The sequence below is a fragment of the Mastomys coucha genome, unplaced genomic scaffold, assembly GCF_008632895.1.
Source record: "Mastomys coucha isolate ucsf_1 unplaced genomic scaffold, UCSF_Mcou_1 pScaffold18, whole genome shotgun sequence".
Classification (NCBI taxonomy): Eukaryota; Metazoa; Chordata; class Mammalia; order Rodentia; family Muridae; genus Mastomys; species Mastomys coucha.
In genome coordinates, this window is record NW_022196900.1 from 85,973,147 (window position 1) to 85,990,554 (window position 17,408).

At 47.4% G+C, this 17,408-nt stretch overlaps 2 protein-coding genes across 2 annotated transcripts in view; both read right to left on the reverse strand.

The window, feature by feature from the left end:
• Lck (LCK proto-oncogene, Src family tyrosine kinase) overlaps positions 1 to 10,985 on the reverse strand; it is a 30,055-nt gene extending 19,070 nt beyond the window's left edge. The window contains exon 1 of the mRNA XM_031378784.1: positions 10,858 to 10,985. The gene's annotated coding sequence lies outside the window, so the exon portion shown is untranslated. The remainder of the gene's footprint in view (positions 1 to 10,857) is intronic.
• A 2,736-nt stretch (positions 10,986 to 13,721) lies between these two features.
• On the reverse strand, positions 13,722 to 15,750 carry Fam167b (family with sequence similarity 167 member B). The gene is made up of 2 exons (XM_031376908.1): positions 15,273 to 15,750; positions 13,722 to 14,340 (listed from the first exon to the last, which is right to left on the reverse strand). The coding sequence occupies exons 1-2, from the start codon at positions 15,528 to 15,530 to the stop codon at positions 14,110 to 14,112; spliced, it is 489 nt and encodes a 162-aa protein (XP_031232768.1). The 5' UTR covers positions 15,531 to 15,750; the 3' UTR covers positions 13,722 to 14,109.
• Between the last annotated feature and the right edge of the window lie 1,658 nt (positions 15,751 to 17,408).

The window sequence follows — 17,408 nt, forward strand, 5'->3', positions numbered from 1 at the left end:
GGGAAGAAAAAAAAAAAAAAACCCATGGTGCCTGACCTCTGCCCTCCACACCCATATACATTCAGAAGCATCTGCATACATGTGTATATACAATGAACAAACACATAGGAGAGATGGCTTAGCAATTAGGAACTCATAATGCTTTTTTTTTTTTTTTTTTGGTCTTTTCGAGACAGGGTTTCTCTGCGTAGCCCTGGCTGTCCTCGAACTCACTCTGTAGACCAGGCTGGCCTTGAACTCAGAAATCCACCTGCCTCTGCCTTCATACTGCTTTTGCAGAGGACCCAAGCCCAGCTCCCAAATTCTAACAAGTTGTTTCCCAACTCTATCTCGAAGGCGTTTGATGCCCTCTTCTGCCTCCTTCGACAGATACCTAGACTCATGTCCATATGCACATATGTGCACACATGTACATACACACACATATAATTTAAACAAAAAATACATGCACCAGACAATAAATAAGTAATAAGAACAGAAGATCTGTGAGATCAGAGAGGTTTCATGATCTTCCCAAGAACACACTACTGGGTTTTGGCAACCTCAACATCAACTCACAGCTGGCCATCCTGGCTCATCTCTTTAATCCTAGCACTCAAGAGACAGAGCTTCACCAGGCGGTGGTGGTGCACACCTTTAATCCCAGCACTTGGGAGGCAGAGGCAGGAGGATTTCTGAGTTCGAGGCAGCCTGGTCTACAGAGTGAGTTCCAGGACAGCCAGAGCTACTCAGAGAAACCCTGTCTCAAAAAACCAAAGAGAGAGAGAGAGAGAGAAAGAGAGAGAGAGAGAGAGAGAGAGAGAGAGAGAGAGAGCTTCATGGGTTTGAGGCCAGCTGTATCTGCATAGCCAGCACCAAATACAGAGAGACCTTGTCTCAAAACAGAAAATAAGACAAACAAGCAAAAAACAAAAACAAAACAAAATGAAACAAAATAAGAAATCAGAAGCATCCATCTTTTATCAAAGTCTTTTCTATAGTTCACCCCTGCATGCATCTGTTTACACCAAACAGTTGGGTCACAAGAAATCCCGAAGGAAACTAAACAGGGACACAGAACTGGAAGTGAAGGTTCCCCATCCGAAACATGCCATTGCCATTAACTCCAGCACTTCGGGGTAGAGTCCGGAGGATCTTTGTGAACTCCAAAACATCCTGGGCTACAGATAGAGTTCCAAGCCAGTCAGAGCGACAGTGTTACCCTGTCACAAAATACCCTCTCTCTCCCCCCTCCCTTCCTCTCTCTCTCTCTCTCACACAAGCACACTCACTTGACCATCGTACGGTCAACAAAGACCTTTTCACCAAGAAATTTTCTCTCTACTTGGAGTGCATTTAGATCTCCATTCACCTGACCAGAGAATGCAAGCCTATGTACATAATCCAGTATCTTGCTTACTTCATGCAAAGCCAATGTGTTTGCTAGAGTCCCATGTGACAGAATGGGTGGTGTGCAAGGCCATGCCTGTCTCTAAATTGTAAGGTGCTTCTTTTTATACAAAATGTGAGTCCCACCTCTCTGGTCGTAGTTTAAAACAAAGATTGCTGGGTAGCCAGATGTGGTCTAAACACGTTAGGAACAGGGTCAATATAAAGATGTCAAAGGTCGGGCTGGAGTGATGGGTCATTTGTCAAAAGCACTGGCTGCTCTCTCAGAGGACCAGGGTTCCATTCCCAGCATCCACATGGTGGCTCATAACCCTATGTAACTTCAGCTACAGGTCCAGGAGACCCAGTGCCCTCTCTGGCTTCTATGATCACTGAATGTTTATGGTACATAGATACATCTAGTCTTATAAAATTAAAAAAAATTAAAAAACAAATACAGTGATCAACATTAAAACACTGTAAATTTCTCATTGTATGTAATGGAAAAAAAAAAAAACCCTGAAGCAAGTGTCATCTGACCCCCGACTTTAGTTCTTTTTTTTTTTTTTTCAAGACAGGATTTCTCTGTATACTGTATAGCCCTGGCTGTCCTGGAACTCACTTTATAGACCAGGCTGGCCTTGAACTCAGAAATCCGCCTGCCTCTGCCTCCCAAGTGCTGGGATTAAAGTCATGTGCCACCACCGCCTGGCCCAACTTTAGTTCTTATTGTCACTAGGCATGGTTCTTATTGTCACTAGGCATGGTAGCCCAGGCCTTTAATCCCAGCATTCAGAAGACAGAGAAGCCTGTGGACCTCTGTTCAAAGCCTGTGTACATATTGAGGTCCAGGCCAGCCAGGGCTATAGAGTGATAACCTTTCTCAAGTAATAGTAATGAAAATATTATAGTCATAATAAATAAAAATGTATCGTGTGTGTGCATGTGCATGCTCCCACACATGTATGCATGCCACTGCACGCATGTTGGAGCCAGAGGACAAAGTTGCTTCTCTCCCTCCACTGTGTAGGTTCCATGAATAGAACTCAGCTGTCAGGCTTGGCGCAAGAGCCAGCTTGAGGGTTCCTGGATTAGATTTTCTGATTCCAGAAATGTCAAACATGTGAAAATGAGTTCCGATTCTCATTAATTTGGGTCATGGTTACCAGCTTCACTGCAATTCAGCTCTTTTCCTGCTCCAACTGCAAACGTACAGATTTATGACTCTTTCGTCTGGAATGTGTACTGGGCTTCCAGCCTGAGAGTCACGGACTATTACTGCCTTACATAGAATATAGGCAGGCCAGGCAGGAGTGGCACACACCTTTGATCCCAGTGCTCTACAGGCAGAGGCAGGCAGATCTCTGAGTTCAAGGCCAGCCTGGTTTACAAAAGTGAGTTCCAGGACAACCAGGGCTACACAGAGAAACCCTGTCTCAAATGTCAAAAATAAAACCACAAACATGCAAAGAAACAAATGAAGACTATAGGAAGGCCGGTCTGTGACAGGCCGCTGACATGTGCTTGGCCACTGTATAGCACAAGCTACTAGATATCACTTAAAGCAGTTTCCTGACTTTTTCTTTAGTAGTCAAGATTTGAATATTGTCAAAGTTGCACATGCTCCGAGAAGGGAATAGCCACATAGATTTCATCCTGATACCAAAACACTAGGCTGGCAGACCTAATAAGTACTTGCTAGCAGGTAAATTAGCCATGTGTTCTGGCTTGCAGATTAGCAAGTAAACCATTAGTAAGAAAACTGCCCTCAGTCTCACAGAAATCCAGCTGTCCCTGGATTAAAGGCAGGTGGCGCCACCACTCCCCCATCCCAATCCCTCTCATTTTCTGTTTGTTTGAAGCAGGACCTCACTCAGTCAGTTGCCCAGGGGAGCCTCTTGCCTGACCCTCCCCAGCAGCTGAGGTTACTTCCTGTTCCCAAGGCTTCACACATACTAATTGCATGCTAACTGCATGCTAACTGCATGCTAACTGCATGCTAACTCCATACTCTTCCCCACTGAGTTATACCCTCAAACTGGCTTCACTCTCTTAAACTGGGGCTGGCTTAAACACAGAACTGCTTCTGGTTGGTTATCACTGTCATCAGTAAGGGACATACTATGGCTATTGTATTCAACATCTTACTAGTGGTCCCTGCCTTGGGTAACTCTGGGTCCACTTTGCATTATGGGAGTTTTTGGATGGAGGAACCTTACTTACCGTGTAAGTGTAGCTGAGGCCCAGCTCACTGTGTCTATGCCATAGTGACTCAGTTCTGACTCCACAATCTCTCAGTCACTCACTGACAAAAGGTCTGTGGAAGCCAGGCAGTGGTGACGCACACCTTTAATCCCAGCATTTGGGAGGCAGAAACAGGCAGATTTCTGAGTTTGAGGCCAGCCTGGTGTACAGAGTGAGTTCCAGGACAGCCAGGGCTACACAGAGAAACCTTGTCTCAAAAATAAAAATAAAATAAAGTAAAAAAAAGCCTGTGGAAGATTACTAGCCCTTCCTTTCCACACATTAGAATTTTAAAATAATTAGTACATGTATTTATTTTTGTGTGTATGTGTGTGTATTGGGGGTATCCTATGGTGTTAGTGTGGAGGTCAGAGGACAACTGATACGATCAGTCCCCTCCCTTCATCACATGGATCCTGGGGATTCAATTCAGGTTGTCAGGCTTTCCAGCAAGAACTTTACCCACTGAGCCATTCTACCCAACACATACACACATACACACATACACACATACACCCAGACACACATACACACATACACACATATACCCAGACACACATACACACATACACATATACACCCAGACACACATACACACATACACATATACACCCAGACACACATACACACATACACACATACACCCAGACACACATACACACATACACACATACACATATACACCCAGACACACATACGCACATACACACATACACCCAGACACACATACACACATACACCCAGACACACATAGCACCCCACAAAATCACACATATAAGCACATACACACACATAAACACACACACATACAAACACATATAAACACAGACACATAAACACACATATACAAACACACACACACACACACCCCTACAAATATGCAAACACATACATACAAGCACATATGTACAAAAACACAACTTATAACACAGACACAAACATGATTTCTTTGAGATACAACGAACTTGCTCTGTAGGCCAAACTGACCTCAGACTCTCAGCCATCCTCCTGTTGCAGCTTCTCAAGTCCTGGGACTACAGGTTTGAGCCGCCAAACACAGCTTAGGTTTCTGAACCCTCAGGCCCTTTCTTAATTCCTGTATTTGGAAAATGAGAGTAAAAAATGGACCTGCGGGCTGGAGAGATGGCTCAGGGGGTAAGAACACCGACTGCTCTTCCAAAGGTCCTGACTTCAAATCCCAGCAACCACATGGTGGCTTACAACCACCCGTAATGAGATCTGATGCCCTCTTCTGGTGCGTCTAAAGACAGCTACAGTGTACTTATTTATAATAATAAATAAAATCTTTCGGCCAGAGTGAGCAGAGGTCCTAAAAGTCATTTCCCAGCAACCAGACGAAGGCTCACAACTCTCTCTATAGCTACAGTGTGTACTCATATACATAAAATAAATAAATCTTTAAAGAAAACTGGACCTGCATCTTGTGCCATTATGAGCATGACACACATGACACATGGACGACCCTGCAGTATAAAATGCTTCATACGCACATTGGTGCACAGTGACTACTTCTGTAGGATGTAGGGGGAGGACTGACTCACTAAGTTGCCCAAGCTGGCCTTGACCTTGCTCTGTAGCCGGGTAGGACCTAAACCTTCAATTCTCCTGACTCTATCTCTTAAACAGTTGAGATAACAAGCCTGTGCCACCAGGCCCTGTCACATTAAGGACTAAATAGATGACAGTTATTATCACTTGAGGGGAATGTGTGTCTCATCCTACATCTTCTGGGCTGAGACTGCCTGTCATTTTCATTCTTTCTCATGATTTTGGGCACTTTCACTTGAGCCCTGTAGATCAGGCAGGCCTCAAACTCAGAGATCCGAGATCCGCCCGCCTCTGCCTCCTGAGTGCTGGGATTAAAGGTATGCGCTGCCACTGCCCAGCTTCTCTTTTTCCTCTTTTATACATTTACCTCAAATAGAATCTTTTTCCTCTTTAATATATTTACCTGAAATAGAAACTTCACTACCATAAATGGAAAATCAGTGTCATTAGCAATACATGGCCGTTACATGTCAGCGCATGTTAGAACATATAGATCAGCATTTGCACATGCTTATCCATTGGCCTCCAAAACTGTTCATGCAAGGATCTTTTTTTTTTTTTTTTGGTTTTTCGAGATAGGGTTTCTCTGTGTAGCTCTGGCTGTCCTGGAACTCACTCTGTAGACCAGGCTGGCCTCGAACTCAGAAATCCACCTGCCTCTGCCTCCCAAGTGCTGGGACTAAAGGTGTGCGCCACCACTACCCGGCTGTAGTCAGAATCTTATAGGCCACAGGTTGTGAAACACTGCCCCATGAGAGAAAGCTGGACCTACAACTTCTGTCCATAGGCAGCAATCCCTCTCTCTCTCTCTCCCTCCCTCTCTCTCTCTCTCTCTCTCTCTCTCTCTCTCTCTCTCTCTCTCTCTCTCTCTCTCTCTCTCTCTCTCTCTCTCTCTCTCTCTCTCTCTCTCTCTCTGGCATGATCTACTGCATGCAGCTTTTATACATGGGTTCTGAGGATCAAACTTACGTTCTCATGCTTGTGTGGCAAACATTTTAATGACTGAACTATCCTCCCACACCCACACACATCTCACCCCAGAGTGCAATTTCCTTTCTTTTCTTTTCTTCTATTTATTTATTTTTTTTAAAAGAAGCTTTCATTTATTTTTTATTTATTTATTTTTTCCAGAGCTGAGGACCAAACCCAGGGCCTTGTGCTTACTAGACAAGTACTCTACCACTGAGCTAAATCTCCAACCCCTCTATTTATTTTTTTTTATTTTTGAGGCAGGGTTTCTCTGTAGAACTCTTGTTGTCTTGGAACTAGCTCTGTAGACCAGGCTGGCTTCGAACTCGCAGAGATCTGCCTGCCTCTGCCTCTGCGTGGCGCCATGCTTGGCCATACTACAATTTTCTAAATTGGCCGATCTATTGACAAAAATGAAGGGGGCCCCTCCAATCATCTGGTCTAGGGTAGGCTGACAGAGAGGAGCAGGCTGGGAACAGTCCCCATCACATAGCCTGCCCTCTAGGGCTGAGAGGGCAGGGTGTCCCTCTGTGGGTCTCTTCATCTTCACCCAAGGCTGTAAGGCCTGCTGCCTGCTGTCTCTGCTTAGGACTGTCTGCAGCATCCTACCACACATTCTCAAAACAACACTTTCCAGGAAGTAACATGAAAATCACCGCCATTACCCGCTCACCAAGCTAACATCAGAGGCCTGTGTATGGACAGGGGAGATTCCAAGATGCATCAAACTAAGCACACACTGCAGCCAGCAGTCAACCTGCATTCAAATGTGTCTAGAGGCCCAGGTTTCATGGCAATCATTCTTTCCTAGACTTTGCATGGTGCCATGCAACTCTCATGGTAGTCCAATGAAATAAATGTCATTTCCAGCCCCATGTTACAGATGCAAAACTGAGGCCGAAACTGGGCCAAGCAATTTGCCTGAAGCGTCCTAAAACACCTCAGCCGACCCTCGGTCTGCCCTGCTCCAGAGGCGGGGCTTCGACCTCCCACCTCTCAGCAGAACCGCCCGACAATCTGTCCAGTCCGTCGGGAAGCAGATGACTCCCAGGGACACATCCCAGAAAAGGGATGAAAGAGGCTGTCTTTCTGGAATCTTTAGATGCCTCTGTGCTGTTTGGCTTTAAAAACAACACCAAGGCAGCCATGTGCTAATTTTGTAACAGCAAAATAAAAACAACAAACACACCACCAACGCAAAAGCGCTATTAAAAACATAACCCACACCCTCTTTTTTCCCTTTTTTTTTTTTTAACACAACATCTGGCTACAAAGCTCAAGCTAGCCTCATATTTCCCATCCTGTCTCCATCACCCAAGTGCCAGGGTAATGAGTACCACCATACTCAGTGAACAGCAGTCCTTTAAGATTGTACCGACCACACAGCTCCCCTGCCCTTTCATCCCAGGCCTGGAATGGATGGTAGAGGGAAAAAAATAGTTTTGTGTCTGAGAAGTTTAGGAAATCCTGAGTCAGACAAAATGAAGCAGGCTTCTTCTCTACAGAGATTTAACGACCCAGTACTGAGTTCCCTTGACTCTCATTGGACAGTTTGTTGCTGAAGCCATGTTGGTTGGCTCTGAAATATTTTTTTTTTCCCCAGGTGCACCATGGCCTTTCTTTTCAGTGCAAGCATTATAGTTCAGCATTACATATTCCAGACCTACACTGCGGGGAGCTATTAAAGACTCTGGTGGCTGGGCAGTGGTGGCACATGCCTTTAGTCCCAGCATTTGGGAGGCAGAGGCAGGTGGATCTCTGAGTTTGGGGCCAGCCTGGTCTACAGAGTGAGTTCCAGGACAGACAGGGCTACACAGAGAAACCCTGTCTCGAAAAAAAAAAAAAAGACTCAGTTGCAGCTTCATGGACTTAGCACGCACAGATCCTAAGTTAAAATGGGGGAAAAGAGAAGTGTTCCCATTTTGTAGATATTATTTGGGCCTGTCTTTCTCCCACCCTAACACCCTCCTCTGATTTAAACTTGGCTTTGAAGCCATCAAGCCTGTGGGGGTGTGTAAGACTTTACAGGATCCTCTGACTGAACCTGCACACATATTGTTCTATGGCATATGAGAACCTTTGAGCAGGGAATGTCTGCCTGTGAGTGTGTTTGGGTTTTTTCTAAGATGAGGTCCAGCTAGGTAGCCCACATTGGGCTCCAACTCTCCATGCTCCTGCCTCATTGTTCTGAGTGGCAGACAATACAAAATGGAGTCTGGCTGAGAATCCGGCTCCTATGATAAATCCCTTCTCTCAGGTCAGAATCTGTCCTTCCTGAGAGTTTCACACCCGACTATATACAGGAAACAAGCTCATTTGCAAAACTGTACCACAAGCGTGAGGGATTGGGCGGTTCACTATCGTGCCAAAGTCCCAAATAGGTGTAATTTTTGGGTGTGAACCAACACTCTGCAGGGAGAGGAAGTACCTAGCTTCCCTTAAGCACCTACTGTGTGTCAATACTACCCAGGGCACATTGTCATTATTATCCCTTTGATTCTGCCAGGCATTTTGGAAGCAAAGGCTTTGTTACTGTGTCTTTATAGACAAACTGAAATTTGGAGTGGACAAACCACTCACCCAGATAAATGGCCAGCCTGGAATTGTTCCTGGACCTCTCTCTGACCCTAAAAAGAGTGTGTCTGTGCGTATGTGTGTGTGTCTGTATGTGTGTGTGTGTGTGTGTCTCCGTGTGTGTGTCTATGTGTGTGTCTCTGTGTGTGTGTGTGTCTGTATGTGTCTGTGTGTGTGTCTGTATGTGGGTGTGTATGTGTGTGTGTCTCTGTGTGTGTGTGTCTGTATGTGTGTGTATGTGTGTGTGTCTGTGTGTGTCTCTGTGTGTGTGTGTCTGTATGTGTCTCTGTGTGTGTCTGTATGTGTGTGTATGTGTGTGTGTGTGTCTGTGTGTGTGTCTCTGTGTGTGTGTGTCTGTATGTGTCTGTGTGTGTGTCTGTATGTGTGTGTGTATGTGTGTGTATGTGTGTGTATGTGTGTCTGTATGTGTGTGTGTATGTGTGTGTCTGTATGTGTGTGTATGTGTGTGTCTCTGTGTGTGTCTCTGTGTGTCTCTGTGTGTGTGTGTCTGTATGTGTCTGTGTCTCTGTGTGTGTCTCTGTGTGTGTCTCTGTGTGTGTGTGTCTGTATGTGTCTGTGTGTGTGTCTGTATGTGTGTGTGTACGTGTGTATGTGTGTGTATGTGTGTGTGTATGTGTGTGTGTCTGTCTGTGTGTGTGTGTCTCTGTGTATGTGTGTGTGTGTGTGTGTGTGTTTATACTATACCACACCCCTGAGCTCTTCCATCTTTGACTTTATTCTGAGGTCTCTGCCTCTATGGTCCTGGAGAGCAGCACAGGGCCTAGCGACTTTAGCTTTCTATCCCAAGCACCTTCCAGACAAGCCTTCCCAGCACTGCCATGTTCCGGAAGCTTCTGGATTGCCTTGAAGGAAAGGTCTCCCCCATCTGGTCTCAACTCATTCTCTGACTTTGTCCTCTGGGCTCTTTTGAGAAGAGCCCCCATCCTGAGCTCTAAGAACAAGGTACCCTGTTGGATTCCTCTCCCAGTCAGGACAGGGCCAGCCTAGCAGACTGCTGTTCAAGGACAGATGAAACACAGGAAGAGCAGTGTGTTTCCTGCTCCCGTCAGGAGATGAGAGATCTTGGAAGGGGCTGACATATGCTGACAAGATGGAAAATCTGTGACATGAACATCTCCAGCGAGGCAAGGGAAACCTGGACACTCAGTGGAGGTAGAGACTGTCCCCCAGAGTTTAGAGTTAAACTGTGAAGGAGTGGGAGGTGGCTGGTGATAAGATTCTGGCCTCTACCCTTTAGGGTCTGAAGCAAGAATCATGAAGGCCAGTATATACACATAAATACAGCTGAGTTAAGACAGGACGGGGACTAGGGCAAAGGCAGGGACATCCTGTCTTGACACTTGGCAGGACAGGAGCCGTGAATTTCCAGAGGGAAGTTCAGAAGTTCTTGCCCTGCGCCAGCTGTACCCTGTTCAGGATAAAAATAGTCTTTCCTCTTCCCTTCTCCCATCTCATTCACTACAAACTTCCCCAGGGAACACACATCCATTCTGGATAAGCACCCTCCCTTCACATATCTATCCGCTTCCCTAGTGACTCCTCTGTGGTTCAGGATGCTGGTCCCTAAGGCTCCCGTCAATTCTCATGTGTCCACCTGGATCCCGTGGGTTACTCCCTCATAAATTTTTGCCATCAGGTCTGCCTCGGGGACCAGGGGATTGATTCCTGGGGCCCTGCCCTCAAGACAGTCCATCTCATCACCTTGTGTGCCACAGACTTAGGAGGGGCCCAGGTCAAGCCATCACCTCTCGACAGGTCCTGCTTTGCCACTGACCATCCTGAGGTGGTATGGGTTAAGGTAGGGTCATAGCTACATTTGGACCTCAGAAACCTCATCCTAAGAGCTCAAGGAACTGGACTGGTGACCGCTGACGGCCTTCCTAATACTTGACATCATGTGCAGGGTCTCTGAGGAGTGTGCTCCTCCTGAGGTGGGGAATGACTGACAATGGACGGCAGAGGCAAGAGCCACCAACCCAGCCAACCTCCAGGAAGGCATTTCTGAAAGGCTACTGTATACCTAGGGAGCCCAGCCTTGCACAGATAAAGTCTTTTGCTGTCTGGCTCCCACCATAGACCCCCCTCCATACTGTTATTCCCAGTACCCCTTACCTGCCCAGCCTGGGAGCCTTCTGGCCTATTCACATGATGCTCCTGGCCTGGCTTGGCTGCCTGGACCTGGTGTCAGCTCCCCTTGCCGTCGTAGTCACCACCTGTCTCCTCGCGCCCACGTTCCACCCTGACTTCCTGTCTCCTGAGGGCTCTGCAGCCAACCCAGCCCCAGCAACCCAACCACAAGCCTCCAGCACCCCAGGCTTCCTGCTGCCATAGACCTAGACTCCCTCAGCCTCTTGGGTCCCAAACATCTCTAGGCCAGCTTCTACTCATATGAGGGAGGCACTTGGGGGGGGGGTGTTGAAGGGAAGGCCGTGTGTGATGGCACAGGTCCATAATCCCAGTACTTTGGAGTGGAGACAGGAGTGGCTACATACAGAGTTCCAGACCAGCCTGGACCCCTCAAGTCCTGGTCTCAAAAAAACCAGTCATCATCATCATCATCATCAACCAATGAGAGGATTTTTATTTTATTTTATTTTATTTATTTATTTTGGTTTTTTGAGACAGGGTTTCTCTGTGTAACCCTGGCCGTCCTGAAACTCACTCTGTAGACCAGGCTGACCTCGAACTCAGAAATCTGCCTGCCTCTGCCTCCCAAGTGCTGGGACTAAAGACGTGTGCCACCACCGCCCGGCTATTTTTTTTTTTTTTTTTTTTTAATGCAGGGACTCACTGTGTGTTGCCTTAACTGCTCTGGAACTTGCTATGTAGACCAGACCAGTGTTGCCTTGAACTTATAGAGATTCACCTGCCTCTTCCTCCCCAGTACTGGGATTAAAGAAGCTGGTCACTATACATGGTGGGAAAGGATGTTTGATGGAGCGCTCTTCCTGCCCTCCAAGATACACCTGGGTAAGAGATCCAAATGGAGCCTTTGCCCCCGTGAGCAGAGGACAGCAGCTACAAGCTCAGCTTGCGGGAAGTAAATGATGCTACAGTCAACTCCGGTTGTACTATCCAAGAACCGGGTGGCCTTTACTATAGCCAGGCAGCAAAGGACATCTCTTGCTCAGAGTTGAAGCCTGGACAGTGTGTTCCTGTTAAATAGTTGGTGACAAAGTTGCATATACTATATATAGTAAAAACAGCAGCAGAGCTATATCCACGTCATCTCGGGGCACAGGACAGCAGCTGTGTTAGAGTCAAGGGGCAGGCTTGCATGTTGACAGCCTGTTTCAGGAGGAAGGCGAGAAAACCTCATGCCTTAAGGGTATAGTGACAGGCTGGTGCATGGTGGTGCACGGAGGCAGAGGCTGGCAGATCTCTGCGAGTTTCAGGCCAGACTACCTTACATAGTGAGTTCTAAGACAGCCAGGACTACATAAAGAGATCCTGTCTTGATAGATAGGTAGATAGACAGACAGATGAATAGAATAACAGGCAGGGGACAGGACAGCACAGCAGAAGATGGTAATTCAAGTAGAGACGAGGCCACACCCCTAGTGGAGCGCAAAGCTATAACCATGTGTTGCCATAGGTAGAGGACAGAGCAAGCGTACTGCACGGGTGTCTGTGGCAGGCAGCAGACATCCTGACATCAGCAGGAGTTTAAGATCTTCACAACCAGCTGCCAGCAGGCAAAAGTGAGGATTGTGTCCCTCACAGGCAAAGGGCCAGGCTCCCAGTGATGTGAGGAACCCCAAGTGGCCCCTATCAGGGCCAAGAATGGGTCCTGACCTCACTGGAAAGAAAGTGTAAATGTGTCACCTCCTGAGCTACGCTGAGTGAGCAGGCGGGGGGGAGGGGAGCCCACAGAGCATTGTTGGGGTTTGTGAGGTAGGAGTTGAAGCTTCGAGCACCTCAGCTGCAGAGGGAAGGGGGAACAGGAAATGGGGCGGGGAGAGGAAGCCTGAGTTGGAAAGTCAGACAAAGAGAGAAACACAGAAACAAAGGCTGAGAGACACACAGAAAAAAAAAACAAAAAACCCAACCCAACCCTCAGAGTGACAGAGCCTGCAGATGCGTCTCCAGACCTGATGCACCGCCCAGCTGTCTTCACTTATAAACCTTTGCATTTTACAGCCCACCTCAGCCTCAGCACATGCCTGGGGGGCGCAGTGCTAAGAAGCAGTGCTTGAATTTATTGGGTTTGTTCTAAAGTAAGGCATAGCTAGCTAGCTGCCTGTGGAGCAAGAATGAGCAACTAGCTTGCTTTTTTCTTAATTTGTTTGCTTATTTTTGGATTTTTGGAGACAGATGCAGTGGGTGGGTGTGTGGAGACAGAGGTCTAGGTAGTCCTTGCTGACCTGGAACTCACTCTGTAGATCAGGCTGGCCTCAAGGTCATAAAGATCTGCCTGTCCCTGCCTCTTGAATGCTAGGATTAAAGACATATGGCTTCATAGTGGGCTGATCTTCCCACGGTCTAATAGAGATAAACAAGGGAAGCCCGGCAGAGTGGTGCACACCTTTAACCCCAGCAGTCCGGAGGCAGAGGCAGGAGGATCTCTGTGAGTTCAAGGCCAGTGTGGTCTACAGAGTGGGTTTCAGTTGGAGCTGCATAGTGAGACCCTGTATTGGGGAAAAAGAAAGGAAAGAAAGAAGGAAGGAAGGAAAGAGAAAGGAAGAAAGGAAGAAAGCCAGAAAAAGAAAAAATAAATAGGGGAGTTGATTTTGAACAAAGCATTGCCCCTTTCTGCTCTCTCCAAGTCCTCAGTTTACCTAAATCACCTGGCATGAGAATGGTATAAGATTTTAAGTTTGGGGGCTGGAGAGGTGGCTCAGTAGTTGGAAATGCACTTGCTGCTCTTACAGAGGACATGAGTTCAGTTGCCAGCATCCACAACAGGCATCTTACAACAGCTTGTGCCTCCAGCTCCAGCTAATCCACACACACACAATCAAAAAACACAATAAATCTTCATTTTAACTTTTTTTGTTTATTTGTTTCTCTCCACTTTCGGTTTTGATAAAGGTAGAGAAATAGATCGGGAGCTATTGGGGAAACCCAGTGCTATCTTGTCTCCTGTTGTGGAGTCCCTAGTCCTAGTGACACAGGATGGACATACAACAACATGCAGGTTCCCTGACAGTCTACAGAGACCTTGATGGGATTCAATTTTTTTTTTTTTATTAAGAAATTTGGGGGCTGAGTTCCCTCTCTCCCCCCTCATCCTAGAGCTTTGTGCTCTCTGAATTCAGCTTTCAGAAACCTAAGTGTGCCCACTTTCCCCAGCAGGTGCCAGAGCCTCTGGGGTCCCTGTTCCTTCCTTCTCCCCAGACACTGCCAGAGACACGCAAAATGCTATCAGCAGAGGGTGAAGCGTCTGGCACTGATATTCATGCGTGTGAGTCCCAGATGCCGCAGCGGTGGGGCCAGAGGCGGGCCAGTCCCAGACTCTAACTCCAGTTCCAGCTCAGCCTCATCCAGAAGTTCCTGGTGCAGGTGACAGACTTGGTCCACTTTCAGTCTGTGGAGCCGCGCCCGCAGTCTGAGCAGTTGTCCTGCCAGCTGTCGGTCCTGAGCCCGCATCTCCTGCTGTGACCAAAAGGGGGCGTGAGTTTGCTAGGTTAGCCTCTGGCCTCACCAGCCACCAGTCCCTTTCTGGGACTACTCTTTGCATAGTCCAGCTCACAAGCTCCTTCTCATTTAACTTCCTCCGTCTTGGCCTCACAGATCTTTTTCCGGATTGGTGGCTCTCAAACCAAGCCAAGGAACCATTAGTATGCAAATATAGATGTCTGATATGCCATCACAAATGAATTGTGTTGACTCACTGAACTGAACTGGACATCCTTACATTTGCACATGTTGGGCTGACAGCCAAGTTCAACTCTATCCTCCTCAGATTATAACTGACAGCAGGGTCCGGCTCTTACGTTTTACTTGGCTGTCTCTTCTCTTTAGGGCAGTAGTTCTCAACCCCCCTAATGCTGGGACCTGTTAATATAGCTCCTCATGCTGTGATGAATCCCAACCATAAAATTATTTTCGTTGCTACTTTGTAATCGTAATCTTGCTACTGCTATGAGTTGTAATATAAATATCTGATATGCTGGATATCTGATATGTAACCTATCTGAAAGGGCGGTTGGATTCCCAGAGGGGTAATAACCTGCAGATTGAGAACCAGACAGTGGATAACTGAATTCCTGGCTTCTAGGTCCTAGGGCACAGCAGTGAGAAACTACTGTGGATATTGGTCTGTTCTCATCTTCTTCCAACCCCACATTGTTTTAAAGAAAAGGACTGGCTCAGGGCAATGGTAGCGCATGCCTTTAATCCCAGCACTTGGGAGGCAGAAACAGGCAGATTTCTGAGTTCGAGGCCAGCCTGGTCTACAGAGTGAGTTCCAGGACAGCCAGGGCTATACAAAGAAACCCTGTCTCGAAAAACAAACAAACAAACAAACAAACAAACAGGACTGACTCAAAGACCCCATGCAAGTCGGTCTAACCCACCAGACTCACCAGCTCCTGTCTGAGCCACTCAAGGGCAGAATCCATGGAGTCAAAGCCACAGATGGCCCCAGGTCCAACCGGCTCAGGTCTAGGTTGGGCTCTGCACCAAGCCTGGCTCTGGACTCTGGCAGTCCACTCGAGATATGAGGGTCGTCGGGTCTGCAGCTGAAGCTTGGCAGTCAGGGCCTTCACAGAGTCTAAGCTCTCCTCCTCATCCTCCTCATCCTCCTCGCCCACTGCCTGGAATTTCAGTGGCCCTAGGGACATGGTAGGTCTGTGGTGACCAACGGGACAGTAAGGGAAAGGCTGGCTATTTGGCCGTGTGAGAGGCGAAAGAAGATGAGGTTGAAAAGAATGTGCCAAGAGTGAGTGGTGAATTCAGAAGGTGGGTAAGGGGCGCTAAGTGTGCCAGGCTGAGTGAGCAGATGGGTATGTGAGGCTAAGTGTGCAAGGGATGGAATTTTCCTGGTTTGCTAACTAGGGGCCACGTGATGCCCATCCGGGCAGGGGCAGGAGGAGCCCTTCAGATGAATTTTATTGTCTTTGCCCAGAATCAGGTTCCCAGTTCCCAGAAAGGAAGTTGCAGCAGGATAAGAAAAGCATCGTCCACAGCCGACTTGGCCCTCCTCCCAAGACCCAAATCAAAGGAGTCAAGGGGAAGAGACGGCTGACTGGAGCTCTTTCCTCTTTACAGAGGAAATAGGGTTCAGCTGCCTGGCCTGGGAGTCAGGAGCCCTGGATCCTCCTCGTGCTGCTTTGAGGGCACTTTGGGTAGCTCAGTCACTTCTCTGAACCTCTGTTGTGACAGACCATGAAGGAGCTCATCTCATCTCAAGTGATGGCTGGCCTAGAACAATGTGTAGGCTTACTATGTAGATCTATGTAGACCAGCATAACCTTCAACTCACAGAAATTTGCCTCTGCCCCCCTCCCCTCTTTTCCCTCTTTTTCGCTTTTTTTTTTTTTTTGAAAGAAGTTTTCTCTTTGTGACTTTAGTTGGCTTGGAACTCACTCTGTGGACCAAGCTGGCCTCGAACTCACAGAGATCTGCCTGCCTCTACCTCCCGAGTGCTGGGATCAAAGCTGTGTACCACCACTACCTGGCTGCCGCCATGCTTCTCAGTTCTCTCTAAATCTCCGTGTTACGTTTTGTCAGCAGCAGGAGCAAGGCTGGGATTCCACTCAGTGGTAAAACCTTTGCTAGTATGTGTGCTCAAAGCTTTGAGTTTGTACCAGCAATTAGAGAGAGAGTGGAGTGAAGAGGGAGGGAAAGGAGAAGGAAAGGAAAAGAAGACAGAGAGAGGGATTGAGAGGGAGAAAGAGGGAAAGAAAGAGAGAGAGGGAGAAAGGGAGAGAGAGTGAGAATAGGAGGGAGAGAGAGGGAGAAAGGGAGAGAGAGAGGGAAAGAAAGAGAGGGAGAGAAAGGGAGAGAGAGGGGAGAGGGGAGAGGGGGAGGGAGAGAGAGGAAAAGAAAGAGAAAGAGAGAAAGGGAGAAAGGGAGAGAGAGGGAGAGAAAGAGGGAAAGAGAGGGGGAGAAGGAGAGGGAGGGAGAGAGGGAGAGAAAGAACGAGAGAGAAGGAGAGAGAGAGGAGAAGTGAAATAGAGTAGAGCCAGGCAGGCACAGTAACAGCATAAGTGGATTTTGTATTTTCTCCAATGCTCCTTTGTACATCACTCACAATGGAGACAAAAACCAACCAACCAAAACCACAATGGGACACAAGTGTGGTGACATGCCTGGAGTTCCTTCTCAGTTAGACAGTGAACTTGAAGTCAGCCTGGAATACAGGAGACCATGACTCAAAAACAAACCAAACCAAGAAGGAGGAGGAGGGGGAGGAAGAGGAGAGGGAAGAAGAGGAAAGAGGGGAGGAGAAGGGAGGAGGAAGAGAAGGAAGGGGAAGAAGGGGAGGAAGCAGAGGAGGAGACAAAAATATAAATGTACACATGTAAATATATAGTTTTTTAAATTCTCCTGAATAACCAATGAAGCAGCACTAAGGTCAAATAATGCTTCTCCATAAGGGGGCACTTCACTTCCTGAATTGCCGCTTCTCACATTCCTCTGCAGGATTGCAGTCCTTTGTTTCCAAGTGTATGTGTGTGTGTGTGTGTGTGTGTGTGTGTGTGTGTGTGTGTGAGCAT